General features: G+C 39.3%; 1 protein-coding gene across 1 annotated transcript in view; it reads right to left on the bottom strand.

Moving 5' to 3' along the window:
• The window catches only part of LOC127859315 (cadherin EGF LAG seven-pass G-type receptor 3-like), a 30017-nt gene extending 16580 nt beyond the window's left edge, over positions 1 to 13437 (bottom strand). The window contains exons 1-7 of the mRNA XM_052396586.1: positions 13297 to 13437; positions 11027 to 11107; positions 9776 to 9967; positions 9039 to 9263; positions 8536 to 8706; positions 7678 to 7796; positions 6403 to 6568 (exon numbers count right to left, since the gene is read on the bottom strand). Coding sequence (XP_052252546.1) covers positions 6403 to 6568; positions 7678 to 7796; positions 8536 to 8706; positions 9039 to 9263; positions 9776 to 9967; positions 11027 to 11107; positions 13297 to 13363 — 1021 coding nt within the window. The 5' untranslated portion in view covers positions 13364 to 13437. The remainder of the gene's footprint in view (positions 1 to 6402; positions 6569 to 7677; positions 7797 to 8535; positions 8707 to 9038; positions 9264 to 9775; positions 9968 to 11026; positions 11108 to 13296) is intronic.
• Positions 13438 to 16253: the final 2816 nt, after the last annotated feature.

Here is a 16253-nt window from a genome sequence, read left to right on the forward strand (position 1 = left end):
GGCGCTTCAGTCTATAACTATGTAACTACGTGCACGTATAGCCGCTTCAGTCTATAACTATGTCACTACGTGCACGTAGAGGCGCTTCAGTCTATAACTATATAACTGCGTGCACGCACAGGCGCTTCTGTCTATAAGTATATAACTGCGTGCACGTACAGGCGCTTCAGTCTATAACTATATAACTACGTGCACGTACAGGCGCTTCAGTCTTTAACTATATAACTACGTGCAAGTGCAGGCGCTTCAGTCTATAACTATGTAACTACGTGCACGTATAGGCGCTTCAGTCTTTAACTATGTCACTACGTGTACGTATAGGCGCTTCAGTCTATAACTATATAACAACGTGCACGTAGAGGCGCTTCAGTCTATAACTATATAACTGCGTGCACGCAAAGGCGCTTCAGTCTATAACTATATAACTACGTGCACTTACAGGCGCTTCAGTCTATAACTATATAACTACGTGCACGTATAGGCGCTTCAGTCTATAACTATGTAGCTACGTGCACGTATAGGCGCTTCAGTCTATAACTATGTCACTACGTACACGTATAGGCGCTTCAGTATATACATATGTAACTACGTGCGAGCACAGGCGCTTCAGTCTATAACTATTTCACTACGTGCACGTATAGGCGCTTCAGTCTATTACTATGTAACTACGTGCACGTACAGGCGCTTCAGTCTATAACTATGTAACTACGTGCACGTACATGCGCTTCAGTCTATAACTATGTAACTACGTGCACGTACAGGCGCTTCAGTCTATAACTATATAACTACGTGCATGTACAGGCGCTTCAGTCTTTAACTATATAACTACATGCAAGTGCAGGCGCTTCAGTCTATAACTATAAAACTATGTGCACGCACAGGCGCTTCAGTCTATAACTATATAACTGCGTGCACGTACAGGCCCTTCAGTCTATAACTATATAACTACGTGCAAGTGCAGGCGCTTCAGTCTTTAACTATATAACTACGTGCACGTACAGGCGCTTCAGTCTATAACTATATAACTACGTGCAAGTGCAGGCGCTTCAGTCTATAACTATGTAACTACGTGAAGTGCAGACGCTTCAGTCTATAACTATGTAACTACGTGCACGTACAGGCGCTTCAGTCTATAACTATATAACTACGTGCACGTAGAGGCGCTTCAGTCTATAACTATATAACTGCGTGCACGTATAGGCGCTTCAGTCTATAACTATATAACTGCATGCACGTAGAGGCGCTTCAGTCTATAACTATATAACTACGTGCACGTACAGGCGCTTCAGTCTATAACTATATAATTACGTGCAAGTGCAGGCGCTTCAGTCTATAACTATGTAACTACGTGCACGTATAGGCGCTTCAGTCTATAACTATGTAACTACGTGCACGTACAGGCGCTTCTGTCTATAACTATGTCACTACATGCACGTACAGGCGCTTCAGTCTATAACTATGTAACTACGTGCACGTACAGGCGCTTCAGTCTATAACTATATAACAACGTGCAAGTAGAGGCGCTTCAGTCTATAACTATATAACTACGTGCACGCACAGGCGCTTCAGTCTATAACTATATAACTACGTGCACGTACAGGCGCTTCAGTCTATAACTATATAACTACGTGCAAGTGCAGGCGCTTAAGTCTATAACTATATAACAATGTGCACGTACAGGCGCTTCAGTCTATAACTATGTAACTACGTGCACGTACAGGCGCTTCAGTCTATAACTATGTCACTACGTGCACGTAGAGGCGCTTCAGTCTATAACTATATAACTGCGTGCAAGTGCAGGCGCTTCAGTCTATAACTATGTAACTACGTGTTCGTATAGGCGCTTCAGTCTATAACTATGTTACTACGTGCACGTACAGGCGCTTCAGTATATAACTATATAACTACGTGCAAGTGCAGGCGCTTCAGTCTATAACTATGTAACTACGTGCACGTATAGCCGCTTCAGTCTATAACTATGTCACTACGTGCACGTAGAGGCGCTTCAGTCTATAACTATATAACTGCGTGCACGCACAGGCGCTTCTGTCTATAAGTATATAACTGCGTGCACGTACAGGCGCTTCAGTCTATAACTATATAACTACGTGCACGTACAGGCGCTTCAGTCTTTAACTATATAACTACGTGCAAGTGCAGGCGCTTCAGTCTATAACTATGTAACTACGTGCACGTATAGGCGCTTCAGTCTATAACTATGTCACTACGTGTACGTATAGGCGCTTCAGTCTATAACTATATAACAACGTGCACGTAGAGGCGCTTCAGTCTATAACTATATAACTGCGTGCACGCAAAGGCGCTTCAGTCTATAACTATATAACTACGTGCACTTACAGGCGCTTCAGTCTATAACTATTTCACTACGTGCACGTACAGGCGCTTCAGTCGATAACTATGTAACTAGGTGCACATACAGGCGCTTCAGTCTATAACTATGTAATTACGTGCACGCACAGGCGCTTCAGTCTATAACTATATAACTACGTGCACATACAGGCGCTTCAGTCTATAACTATATAACTACGTGCACGTAGAGGCGCTTCAGTCTATAACTATATAACTACCTGCACGTTCAGGCGTTTGAGTCTATAGCTATATAACTAAGTGCACGTACAGGCGCTTCAGTCTAGAACTATATTACTAATTGCACGTACAGGCGCTTCTGTCTATAACTATATAACTACGTGCACATACAGGCGCTTCAGTCTATAACTTTATAACTACGTGCACGTACATTCCTTCCAGTCTATAACTATATAACTACTTACACGTACAGGCGCTTCAGTCTATAACTATATAACTACGTGCACGTAGAGGCGCTTCAGTCTATAACTATATAACTACGTGCATGCACAGGCGCTTCAGTCTATAACTATATAACTGCGTGCACGCACAGGCGCTTCAGTCTAAAAGTATATAACTGCGTGCACGTTAAGGCGCTTCAGTCTATAACTATATGACTACTTTCACGTATAGGCGCTTCAGTCTATAACTATATAAGTACGTGCAAGCACAGGCGCTTTAGACTATAACTATATAAATACGTGCACGTACTTGCGCTTCAGTCTATAACTATATAACTACGTGCACGTACAGGCGCTTCAGTCTATAACTATTTAACTACGTGCGCACACAGGCGCTTCAATCTATTACTATATAACTACGTGCATGTACAGGCGCTTCAGTCTATAACTATATAAAAACGTGCACTTACAGGCGCTCCAGTCTATAACTATATAACTACGTGCACGTACAGGCGCTTCAGTCTATAACTATATACCTACGTGCATGTACAGGCGCTTCAGTCTATAACTATATAACTACGTGCATGTACAGGCGCTTTAGTCTATAACTATATAACTACGTGCACGTACAGGCGCTTCAGTCTATAACTATATAAATAGGTGCATGTACAGGTGCTTCAGTCTATAACTATATAACTACGTGCACGTACAGGTGCTTCAGTCTATAACTATATAACTACGTGCACACACAGGCGCTTCAGTCTATAACTATAAACTACGTGCATGTACAGGCGCTTCAGTCTATAGCTATGTCACTACGTGCATGTACAGGCGCTTCAGTCTATAAGTATATAACTGCGTGCACGTAAAGGCGCTCCAGTCTATAACTATATAACTACTTTCACGTATAGGCGCTTCAGTCTATAACTATATAACTACGTGCATGTACAGGCGCTTCAGTCTATAACTATATAACTACGTGCATGTACAGGCTCTTCAGTCTATAACTATATAAATACGTGCACTTACAGGCGCTCCAGTCTATAACTATATAACTACGTGCACGTACAGGCGCTTCAGTCTATAACTATGTAACTACGTGCATGTACATGCGTTTCAGTCTATAACTATACAACTACGTGCATGTACAGGCGCTTCAGTCTATAACTATGTCACTACGTGCATGTACAGGCGCTTCAGTCTTTAAGGATATAACAGCGTGCACGTAAAGGCGCTCCAGTCTATAACTATATAACTACTTTCACGTATAGGCGCTTCAGTCTATAACTATATAACTACGTGCACGTACAGGCGCTTCCGTCTATAACTATATAACTAGGTGCATGTACAGGCGCTTCAGTCTATAAGTATATAACTGCGTGCACGTAAAGGCGCTCCAGTCTTTAACTATATAACTACGTGCGCGTACATGCGCTTCAGTCTATAACTATATAACTACGTGCACATACAGGCGCTTCAGTCTATAACCATATAACTACGTGCACGTACAGTCCCTTCAGTCTATAACTATTTAACTACTTTCACGTACATGCGCTTCAGTCTATAACTATATAACTACGTGCACGTAGAGGCGCTTCAGTCTATAACTATATAACTACGTGCACGCACAGGCGCTTCAGCCTATAACTATATAACTGAGTGCACGCACAGGCGCTTCAGTCTATTAGTATATAACTGCGTGCACGTAAAGGCGCTTCAGTCTATAACTATATAAGTACGTGCACGCACAGGCGCTTTAGACTATAACTATATAAATACGTGCACGTACTTGCGCTTCAGTCTATAACTATATAACTACGTGCACGTACAGGCGCTTCAGTCTATAACTATTTAACTACGTGTACACACAGGCGCTTCAGTCTATTACTATATAACTACGTGCATGTACAGGCGCTTCAGTCTATAACTATATAAAAACGTGCACTTACAGGCGCTCCAGTCTATAACTATATAACTACGTGCACGTACAGGCGCTTCAGTCTATAACTATATAACTACGTGCATGTACAGGCGCTTCAGTCTATAACTACATGTATATAACTACGTGCATGTACAGGCGCTTCAGTCTATAACTATATAACTACGTGCACGTACAGGCGCTTCAGTCTATAACTATATAAATACGTGCATGTACAGGTGCTTCGGTCTATAACTATATAACTACGTGCACGTACAGGTGCTTCAGTCTATAACTATATAACTACGTGCACACACAGGCGCTTCAGTCTATAACTATAAACTACGTGCATGTACAGGCGCTTTAGTCTATAACTATATAAATACGTGCACTTACAGGCGCTCCAGTCTATAACTATATAACTACGTGTACGTACAGGCGCTTCAGTCTATTACTATATAACTACGTGCATGTACAGGCGCTTCAGTCTATAACTATATAACTACGTGCATGTACAGGCGCTTCAGTCTATAACTATTTCACTACGTGCATGTACAGGCGCTTCAGTCTATAAGTATATAACTGCGTGCACGTAAAGGCGCTCCAGTCTATAACTATATAACTACTTTCACGTATAGGCGCTTCAGTCTATAACTATATAACTACGTGCATGTACAGGCGCTTCAATCTATAACTATATAACTACGTGCATGTACAGGCGCTTCAGTCTATAACTATATAAATACGTGCACTTACAGGCGCTCCAGTCTATAACTATATAACTACGTGCACGTACATGCGCTTCAGTCTATAACTATATAACTACGTGCATGTACAGGCGTTTCAGTCTATAACTATATAACTACGTGCATGTACAGGCGCTTCAGTCTATAACTATGTCACTACGTGCATGTACAGGCGCTTCAGTCTATAAGGATATAACAGCGTGCACGTAAAGGCGCTCCAGTCTATAACTATATAACTACTTTCACGTATAGGCGCTTCAGTCTATAACTATATAACTACGTGCACGTACAGGCGCTTCAGTCTATAACTATATAACTACGTGCATGTACAGGCGCTTCAGTCTATAAGTATATAACTGCGTGCACGTAAAGGCGCTCCAGTCTATAACTATATAACTACGTGCACGTACAGGCGCTTCAGTCTATAACTATATAACTACGTGCACGTACAGGCGCTTCAGTCTATAACTATATAAATACGTGCACGTAAAGGCGCTTCAGTCTATAACTATATAACTACGTGCACGTACAGGCGCTTCAGTCTATAACTTTATAAATACGTGCACGTACAGGTGCTTCAGTCTATAACTATATAACTACGTGCACGTACAGGTGCTTCAGTCTATAACTATATAACTACGTGCACGCACAGGCGCTTCAGTCTATAACTATATAACTACGTGCAAGTACAGGCGCTTCAGTCTATAACTATATAACTGCGTGCATGTACAGGCGCTTCAGTCTATAACTATATAACTACGTGCACGCACAGGCGCTTCAGTCTATAACCATATAAATACGTGCATGTACAGGCGCTTCAGTCTATAACTATATAAATACGTGCACTTACAGGCGCTCCAGTCTATAACTATATAACTACGTGCACGTACAGACGCTTCAGTCTATAACTATATAACTACGTGCATGTACAGACGCTTCAGTCTATAACTATATAACAACGTGCACGCACAGGCGCTCGAGGCCCCGGCCTGTCGGATGAGAAAGTTGCTGCTGGCCGGGTTGATTGCACACGTGACAGGCCCGTAGTCGACCACAGACACCGTGTACACGTACTCGTACGTCACTGTATTCTCGTGCAGTGACGTCGAATTCGGCAGATTCTGGATTACCGGTGCCTGCAACAATGTTTCAAGAAAGACATAGGGTATTTTAATTATATGATATTAGTTGTAAGTACATGAAAAATGTCCGGTTGCTCACACGCTTTTTACACATCCACGAACATGTGCACACATGCACGCACGCACACACACACAGGTGGTTAGCGTTTGGCTTTAATATTAATAAGTAAAAACATCATTTCGAATGAAAAATAATCAAATTAATAATAAAATTAAATGAACAGAATCACTAAAAATATACATGTATATAACGAGGTACTCCACTCAAAATGACCCGAAAACAGAGTGCATCGCTTTGGACAGCCATACCTTCATCAATTGTGCAGCGATTTCTATAATCTCGGTCTTATTTACCGTATAATTGAATTTTTTTCTGGAAATGAACATATCTTGAAATATGTGTACAAATGTTGGGTACAGTTTTAAGAAATAACCCGATACTGAACTCGAGTGACCTACTCGTCATCGATCTGACCCGATTCAAGACTGAAATCGTCACGGAGTAAATGGCATTTTCCCTGCAAAGGGCACGGACCTCGGTACCATAATTCAATAAAACATATGGAGAAAAACAACATTCTAACCGTTCTTGTCGTTACATTATGCATCAAAACTTATTCTCCAGCGCCGTTTGAAACATTTGTTTACATACATTTCAACTGGCCGACATTTTAAACACGCGAGTGATTTCATTGGTCTAACGCGGAGGTGTGTCTATATTTCTGAAGATTTAATACTTGAATCGGGGTTGATCGATGACAAGTAAGTTGTGGATCGTGTTCTTTCTTAAAATTTGACCCAGCATTTGTAAAAATATTACAAGATATGTACATTGCCAGTAAAGAAAATCATGTCCGCGTTGAATAGGACCGAGTTCATGGAAATCGCTGCACAATTGATGAAGATTTGGCTGTTCAAAGCGATTAACCCTGTTTTCGGGTCGGGACACACACAAACACAGACGCATGCAAACACACGCGCAAACGCACGTATGCACGCGCGCACGTACACACGCGGACTGCACATGCTAATCCTTGACGGCACTTAACTTACATGCATTAAACACCGTTTTTAGAAAAACTAGCATTCGACGCAACACTTACGATGTTGACGACTACGACAGTGAGATCCTCAGTGCCGGTGTTCCCGCACTGGTCTGTCACCGTGAACGACAGCGTCTGGTCGGGAACGGAAATCAAGCTACTTGAGACTGACACCACAACTGCAACAACGATGATGTTGATTGTATGTTTATGGAAGGCGTACGTGAAATCGTTGAAAATCGTTTCTGTGCACATTTAAACAAGAATATAACGATAAAAGTCAGTCGAATGTATACATTACAAATAAAAAAAATAAAAAAAATAAAAAAATAAAAAAAATTATACAAATTATAATGATAATAATAATAATAATAATAATAATAGTAATAATAATAATAATAATAATAATAATCATAATCATCATCATCATCATCATCATCATCATCATCATCATCATCATCATCATCATAATATAAATAATAAATAATAATAATTATAATAATAATGATAGTAATTATAACGATAATAGCAGCATTATAATATCGTAAAATTGAACACGTCGAGCCGACGCATTTATTCATGTATTTAACTACTCAGAAAACGACGATAATTTGAAATGATGGTAAAGAAAGCATTAGACTGCAACTGTATTAGTAATTGCCAGTTTAGTCTGCATGTTAATAGGCTGGAAGTTAATTCGCATGCAAACACAAATAAATGTAAATTGTATATATCAAGTCACGACGCATGAAAAAGCAAACACATGTGAATGTATTAAGGAAAATACAAGGAACAAAGTTTTCGACTAAATGCTATTATTAGGGGAACATGAATCAAATAGACCCAGAGCTGAACCATTGCAGCTTTAGAAAAAAAAATCTGAAGGAATCATGTGTAACTATCAAACGCCATTCTTACGATTATTTGGATCAAAGTTGAAGTAGGTATTCGTTGCCATAGTAACAGTCAAGCTGCTGGCGTCACTGACGTCATTGTCCGACGGCGTTACCTTCCAGATGGAAGTTCCTGTAGCTACCGTCTCAAAAACGTTAGTCGACGTAGGGAGATCAGAGAAAGACGGGTTATTGTCTGAAACACAATTGTGTCTTTATAAAATACATAAATTGTACAATGTTTATTTTATTATTGAAATATATTTATTATGCAGTTAAACATAAGGTGGAGAGTATATAAGTATAAAAACAAAATAAACACCGTTTCGTTACAGATAAAAAATATCAAGGACTTTGCAGCTAGATATGTACGATTGAAACCATGAAATCATACTTACATACGATACATTTTCAAAGCCACTTCCGACACAATGACACAGGCCCCTCATTGTATTACTAAAAAGTCAGGCACATACATGGCTGGATATTTCTAAATAATTGTCGCCCATCAAAAAACGACCAGCTTACTTTGATCTACTTGTACTCTTATTCCGTAGCGCCTGTTAGTGGTCGTCGTGCCCATGGGCCATGCTATCTCCGTCCCGACCCCAGGGCTGCCGGTCAACTGCGCCTCGTATACCGTGTCGGCGGTGTCATCGTAACTGATGATCTCCTCGCCGGCCGTCCACCAGCCATACAGATCCCCCGGCAAAACCGTGATCCGCTCGGTCCCTTGATTATTGTAGCCACACCCTGCAGTTCAAACAGTTCTTATTCATGTTACGCTTTGAACAATTATAGAAAGGGAACAGATAAACGCATGTAAAATAGCGTGAATTAGGGCTGTAATTCGGACAGACGTATGCCGACAAAACAACCGAACGTTAAACTTTGAAGGTGTTTTTACACATTGGTACACTATCGTTAGAATCTTTGTGTCGCTTATGTGTGGCAATGAGGTATTCATTACAATTGACAAAGTTACATGCCTACAAAATATACACATACATGAACGATGCGGCTTAATATATTATCAGTATGCGGTTAAAATGGCACCAGTGTTACAAACAAGAGTAGGACAAGCTAAAACATTCGCTCAACCATGATCACCACGTCCAAAATTACCTCTTACGTGTTTTTCACAAATGCTGTCGACTTCAAAATATGTTTATGTTTTTAAACTATCAACAAAAAATCGAATATACTATAATATATAAAATATGATATAATTCAAGTTGGTTTGTATGTGTGCACCTAACACCTACTTTCTGGGTTGATCCATCCGGTGTTGAAGTACCCATTCGGGTCAGCCGTAGACCACTGGCCAATTATTGTGTGTCCGTTCGTCGACGGTCGCCATATTTGAAAGTATAGTGTACCGGTACGCTCATATATTGCGTCGAAGTTGTCGATCACTCCACAGCAGTCGATTCCATCAGGCACTAGATATTGGACTCCTGCAATTCAACAATCACTCTTATCCAAATTGCTAAATCGGTATTTCTGGTTCAGGGGAAAATGTGATGCACACATTTCAAAATAATTCCTCCCTGATATGTTAATAATCACATATTCAGGAAGTCTTTGCAAAAAAACACACGACAACGAACGAAAAATAGGTAAAATAGACTTTGAACGCCAACAGATATCGCTTCTATTTTAGAACGGAAGGCAAGATACTGTGCTGGGTACTGGCAAGGTTTACAAACGTTTATTCCGAACGAAAAAAACATATTATGTGTATGCACTTGATGATATAGAAATTTTAAAAGTGCAGGAAACAAGGGTCACAGCTTTTTCTTTAAAAGTTGCAGAATTAGTGCACTTCGGTTATTTTTGGGTGGATCAGAACAATCAGTGTTGAAGGGATTAAAAAGAAAACAATCTGTATGGATAGAGCACACTCAGAGATCGTTTGTACATAATTGCATATGAATCTAGATCTTAATATACGTGTACTCTGCACCGATATATTTGAAAAGGCGTTACACCTACAACTAGTGTAATATATGCCTCAAATCGGAAATTATGACACAAGGACGAGTCAAGAACTTGGCGTCGCCTGTATCATGTTAACATGTAAGGACAACCACTTGAGCACCGGTCTTGGATAACTTGGCATAATGCATGTGCGCAAATTTTTATCAAAAATCAACCTGTGCAGTCCGCAGGCTAATCATGAACGACACTTTCCATTTTAATTGAATTTAAGAAGCGACTTACTTTAACCAAAAAACATAAAAGCGGTAAGTGTGGATTGCACATGCTAATCTGGGACAATCCTTAACGCACGTGCATTGAGCCCGGTTTCATAGAACGATGCTTATGTGCATGCTATACAAATGTACCACACAAACACACACACAACGCACGCACGCACGCACGTACACACGCACGCACACACTATCACACACGCACACCCGAACACACACACCCACATCCCCCACACACGCACGCACACACGCACGCACGCACGCACGCACGCACACACACACACACACAGGCAGACCACTTACCAGTCGTCGTCCCGGGGTCTCTGTTATAGTTGTTATTCAAATTGGTCACTCCAAATTGCTTGTTATTGGTGCACTTGTTTACTGCAACAAAGGCACTCGCGATTTAATACAGCAGTTTATTGTGCATCTTCATGTTATGACGTTAAGCGCAAACTGCGACCTAAAAAGTCTGCGACACGAACGTCGCAATTTACGTTATTTATTAAAATTTAAAGGCAGATATGGCATACTAAATAGCAGATTGGCAATCATTCTAAAAGTGCAGTTGAATTAACAATTTGCACGCACTAAACTTGTTGAAGACATGTGTAAGCCCACACGCAAAAGTGTATGCGTCTGTATGTCTATCAGTTAAATTTATTGCTAATTAATAATCAAAGCTTATCGCAAGACAGAAAAACAATGTGTTTCTTAACCACTGAGTTACAATGGGTTGAAGGCAGTACAATTCTTGTGCATGTTTAAGTAATGCATCTATGTAATTTCTTGTTTATTGTGCGATTAATAAAGTTGCTGGTATTGTGTCGTTCCATGGAAAATGTCATTATGTACCCGAGTCCATAACCAGCTAGATTGATAATAAATTATGTAACTTACCGGTATGTTATAGTGTTTCGAAAAAACTGCACACGGTGCTGTATACTACTTGTTTTCCATATATTCATTGAGTACGGTGGCATAAAGGGGACATAGGGAATATTTTATTTAACAGTCTCTTTGACGTGCGCACGTCATAGCTATGACGTGCGCTCGTCATAGAGTTGCATAAAGGGGGCATAGGCAATATTTTATTTTATAGTCTCTATGACGTGCGCACATCGTAGTTATGACGTGAGCACGTCATAGCTATGACGTGCGCACGCGATAGATATGACGTGCGCACGTCATAGTTATGACGTGCGCACGCGATAACTATGACGTGCACACGTCATAGAAATAGTCAAATAAAACATATTCTATGTCCCCTTTATGCCGCCGTATAAATGCCTCCAAATGGAGGTGTGTGATGTGTCTTGTACAGAGATGACAATAACGTTGTGACGTCACCATCTATGTATAGAATGAGTTTCGCTGTGAAATCACTGAATACCGTTAGGCCATCGTGGTTACACTTTAAAATCCAGAGGGCGACCGTGCGATAGTGCGATAACACGATGACGACAGTGCGACAATACGATATCGACAGTGCGATAGTACGATGGCGACAATGCGATAGTACGATGACGACAGTACGACAAGGCGATAGTACGATGGCGACAATGCGATAGTACGATGGTGACAGTGCGACAATACGATGGCGACAGTGCGATAGTACGATGGCGACAATGCGATAGAGCGATAATACAATGGCGACAGTGCGACAATACGATGGCGACAGTGCGATAGTACGATGGCGACAATGCGATAGTGCGATAATACGATGGCGACAGTGCTACAATACGATGGCGACAGTGCGATAGTATGATGGCGAATATGCGATAATAACATGACGACAGTACGACAACGCGATATTACGATTGCGACAATGCAATAGTACGATGGCGACAATGCGATGATACGATGGCGACAGTACGATATACCTAACACTAAATAACGAGCGCGTTGTGAAAATGGTCGCAGTTTTACGCGCGATGACTATTGTGTCTCATCATTCCTCTATATTGTTATCGGTCTGATATAAAGGTGCCTGATTAGGAGGCGTTTATATCAGTCAATGTTTGGTGGTTAGACATATTACTCAGAATCACTAAGGAGTCTTCATTCCGGTAAAATGAATCAGATTTAACAAGACGAAAAGTTTTATATCAGTTGTAGCACAGTTTATACACGATATGCAAAAACACAGCTAAATACTTATTATAAAAAATATTAAGCGCAAATGCTAATGATGAGTCGTAGCGATTATATTTTATCATTATCAATATGGGGGTGATGGAGTTATGATAAACCAGAAAAAAGGTTACTGTCCTTTTGTTTTGTAATATATCATACTCGGCAAGAATAAAAAAAAACGTTTCGTCAATCATTACCGTTTCTTTCTTATAAGCTGATATATTACTCAACAATATGGCAGTAACTTGTTATTCTCTATATCACATACATGCCATGAATGTTATACAATTACATTATATAATATTTACATATATTTAATTATTTGCGATTGGCATGATGTCACAACTACCTTTTGAAAATAAGAATTACAGTGAGTTTATTATTACTGGGTTTCTAATTCGATAATGACTTTATAACAGGTATTATCAATTTTTTACCTGCCATTGTAGGAAGTATTAAAGCACACAATATAACTAATCCATTCATGAAAAAATCAGTTGCCATGTTTATCCAAAACGGTTTTAAAATGTCTGAAAATCTTTCGTCGTTTATATTATTTTTCAGTGGTCTTTGTAGCCTTCAACTCTTTCAAATGCGATTAAATTTCTCACCACAAAAAATAATGCTACATATGATAATAAAGGGGGCATATCGACATAAATACCCCCATGTTTGAAAATACATTTTTTTTCTGAACAAATCGATGGAAATATTTAAGCAATGGTTGTTTAACGGTCAATAAACAGGAAATAACAGGATATTACTCTATCGTTATGCTATGTATAAATTAAGTGTTACAATAAAGTAATAGACTTGGCGAAACGTTATTTCGAGGCTGAGGCTGATATAGTGCAAATAATAGGAAAGTAACCTGTTTTTTCTGTTGAATAATACATCTATACATTTGTAAGCAATTAATACAATATAATCGCTACAAAACTGTATTTTTTGCGATGCATGAATAAGTTTTATGTTGTTTAATGTGTTAATAATGAGGCCATGCAACATGTTAAATACGTTTAAGCCGTTTTGGTGATGATTTTGTTTAAAATGGAATGCAGTCGATTCTAACATGAAATGGCATAATACTATTGCATTTATAGTGAAAACTACATTTGCCCGTGATACAGGCAACCTTTTTCAAATATGCTGTTTATTGCTGAGAAACATCAGCGTGTAATCGGGTTCGACAACAACAAAGAGATCATATATTGTACCGAAAACACGAACAATCGAGAAGAGAAGAGCAAAAACAAAAACGCAGATAAAACAATACATAGTTTGTCCATGATATTGTTGAACAATATTGCAATACACATTCCAATCGTTACAGATAAACTTCAATGCACTTAGCCCATTGTTTGCCATTGAATTATGTTTGTGATTTTTAACAAATACCCTTGATTTGTGGCAATGTTTGTCTACTGTAACCCATAAATGACAACATTTAGGCAGAATATATATATATAGTTTTTTTAACTAGTGCTGCAATTAGGTCAGTTTCAATAACGGAAGGCACCTCGTTAACAGCAGATTTTCATTGTCGGCCTCGGCAGCGTCGATGTTTCCCTTTAACAGGCTGAACACTCAAAGGAATAAGACCTCAAGAGAAGTTACTAAAAAGAACGCACAAATAACATAGCACAGTTTAGAAAAAAGGTTCAACGTACCAAAGACACAATACAGGTACAATTTAAGCGCAATGAAATTGTTGTCAAAGACTCTATTATTATTACGATATTTGTTTCTGCTTTTAGTATTAAGCTGTATAATTGCGGTCAAGAAAATAGAACCAGGGAAACACGAACAATATAATTATGGTTGTGTACACAACAAATTATTTGTCCGATTTATAAATGAAATACTGACAAGCATTGAAGACAAAATCAATCTATTTGCATGTCATGTTCGTTTCAATTAATGTACACTGAACATTTAATTGCAGTGTAAATTTTTCTTTCAAAAGCATTGAATGCAAACATAAAGTTTTTGCTGTTCTCTTAAAGTTCAATTCAGCTCGGTTTGTTTACACTGAACTATAAATTGTTCGTAACTAAGTAAACAATTAACCTCTAGCAATTTCAATCAGTTAAAAGTAAACATTAGAAAAAATCGTGTAAAAACATTTCGTGGGAACACTTAATCTAATTCAATCAAAATTTTAAAACAAAAATTGCTTCGTCGAAATCAAAATGAGTATATATCATATGCAATCAAAGCGTTTAGATCATCATATAGGCCAATGCAAGTATACGGACCGTTTTCTCTATTATCAGAGTCGTGAGATTCATATATGTTTGGAGAGGCAAGCTGTGGTAGTTGTGACGGATTGCCAGATAGTATAAACTTTCGTCATTGGCTTTGGTACATTGATTTTAATGAGGTATCGTCAACATTATTATGTATTGCGAGTTTTCAAATAAGCTGTATTACCGTATAGAATAGCAGAAACAGGTTCAAGTACGCCGGTATTTAGGTAGTCCTAGTTTGACACAAAATGGAGCCATTTAAATCATTTGTAAGGGTGCAGCGGAATGGGTCGAACCAATCGACAAGACGCAAAGCTTCTAAGCACGGTGCATATTGGTGCGATTAGCTGGATTTTAATATGCAAATCACGCCTTTAGAAAAAAATCAGATATTTTTACCGGCTAATAAACAACACATTTGACCATAAACGTATTGAAACTGCGTGATGTATAGTAGCCAATACACTCAGATAATGCGAGTAGTTCCCTTCACACGTTCATCTAAACGAAATAACATGGAATCGACTGTAATGTTCAAAAAATGAATCTTTCGACGCGAGTGTTGGGGTTGTCCGCTCTACAACTTTACTACGCATCGAATAAAGCTTGGCACCAATGTTGACCTTCATCGGAAGGAGTGCCGCGTTCTAAAGCCCCATTGTTGCCTTCAAGGTCAATATCATGCTTGGTTTTATCAATATTTATTAAGATACTTTGAACATGACATGCGAATTACATTCATGCAATAACGGATTAGAAAACTAGTTACTAAAAGCTTATATGAATTCTTCTTCATAGACGTTATTAGAGCTTAAAAGTGTCTGCTCTTAAACTTGCAAAAAAGTTGACCTTTAAGAGCCGCTGTGTCCGGTATCAGAACCACTGGTATATGTCCACCAAGTCTGGTTGTCCGCTAAATACCTGTATCATGCCTTGAAGAAATTCGAAATAACTGCGAAAAAATATTTACATGTTTACCTACATGAGGCAGTGTTTCGCGCGCAAGAACCTCATTACTGTATGAAGGTCAATGTCACACTTTCTAAGTCTGCAGCAAACTTAGGTTTGCCCAATCTAGAATCAGGGCATGTTTGAAGTGATAACTAAAATAACTCGACATAAATGTCCCTATGTCGTTATCAAGA

Source organism: Dreissena polymorpha, chromosome 15 (genome assembly GCF_020536995.1).
Source record: "Dreissena polymorpha isolate Duluth1 chromosome 15, UMN_Dpol_1.0, whole genome shotgun sequence".
Classification (NCBI taxonomy): domain Eukaryota; kingdom Metazoa; phylum Mollusca; class Bivalvia; order Myida; family Dreissenidae; genus Dreissena; species Dreissena polymorpha.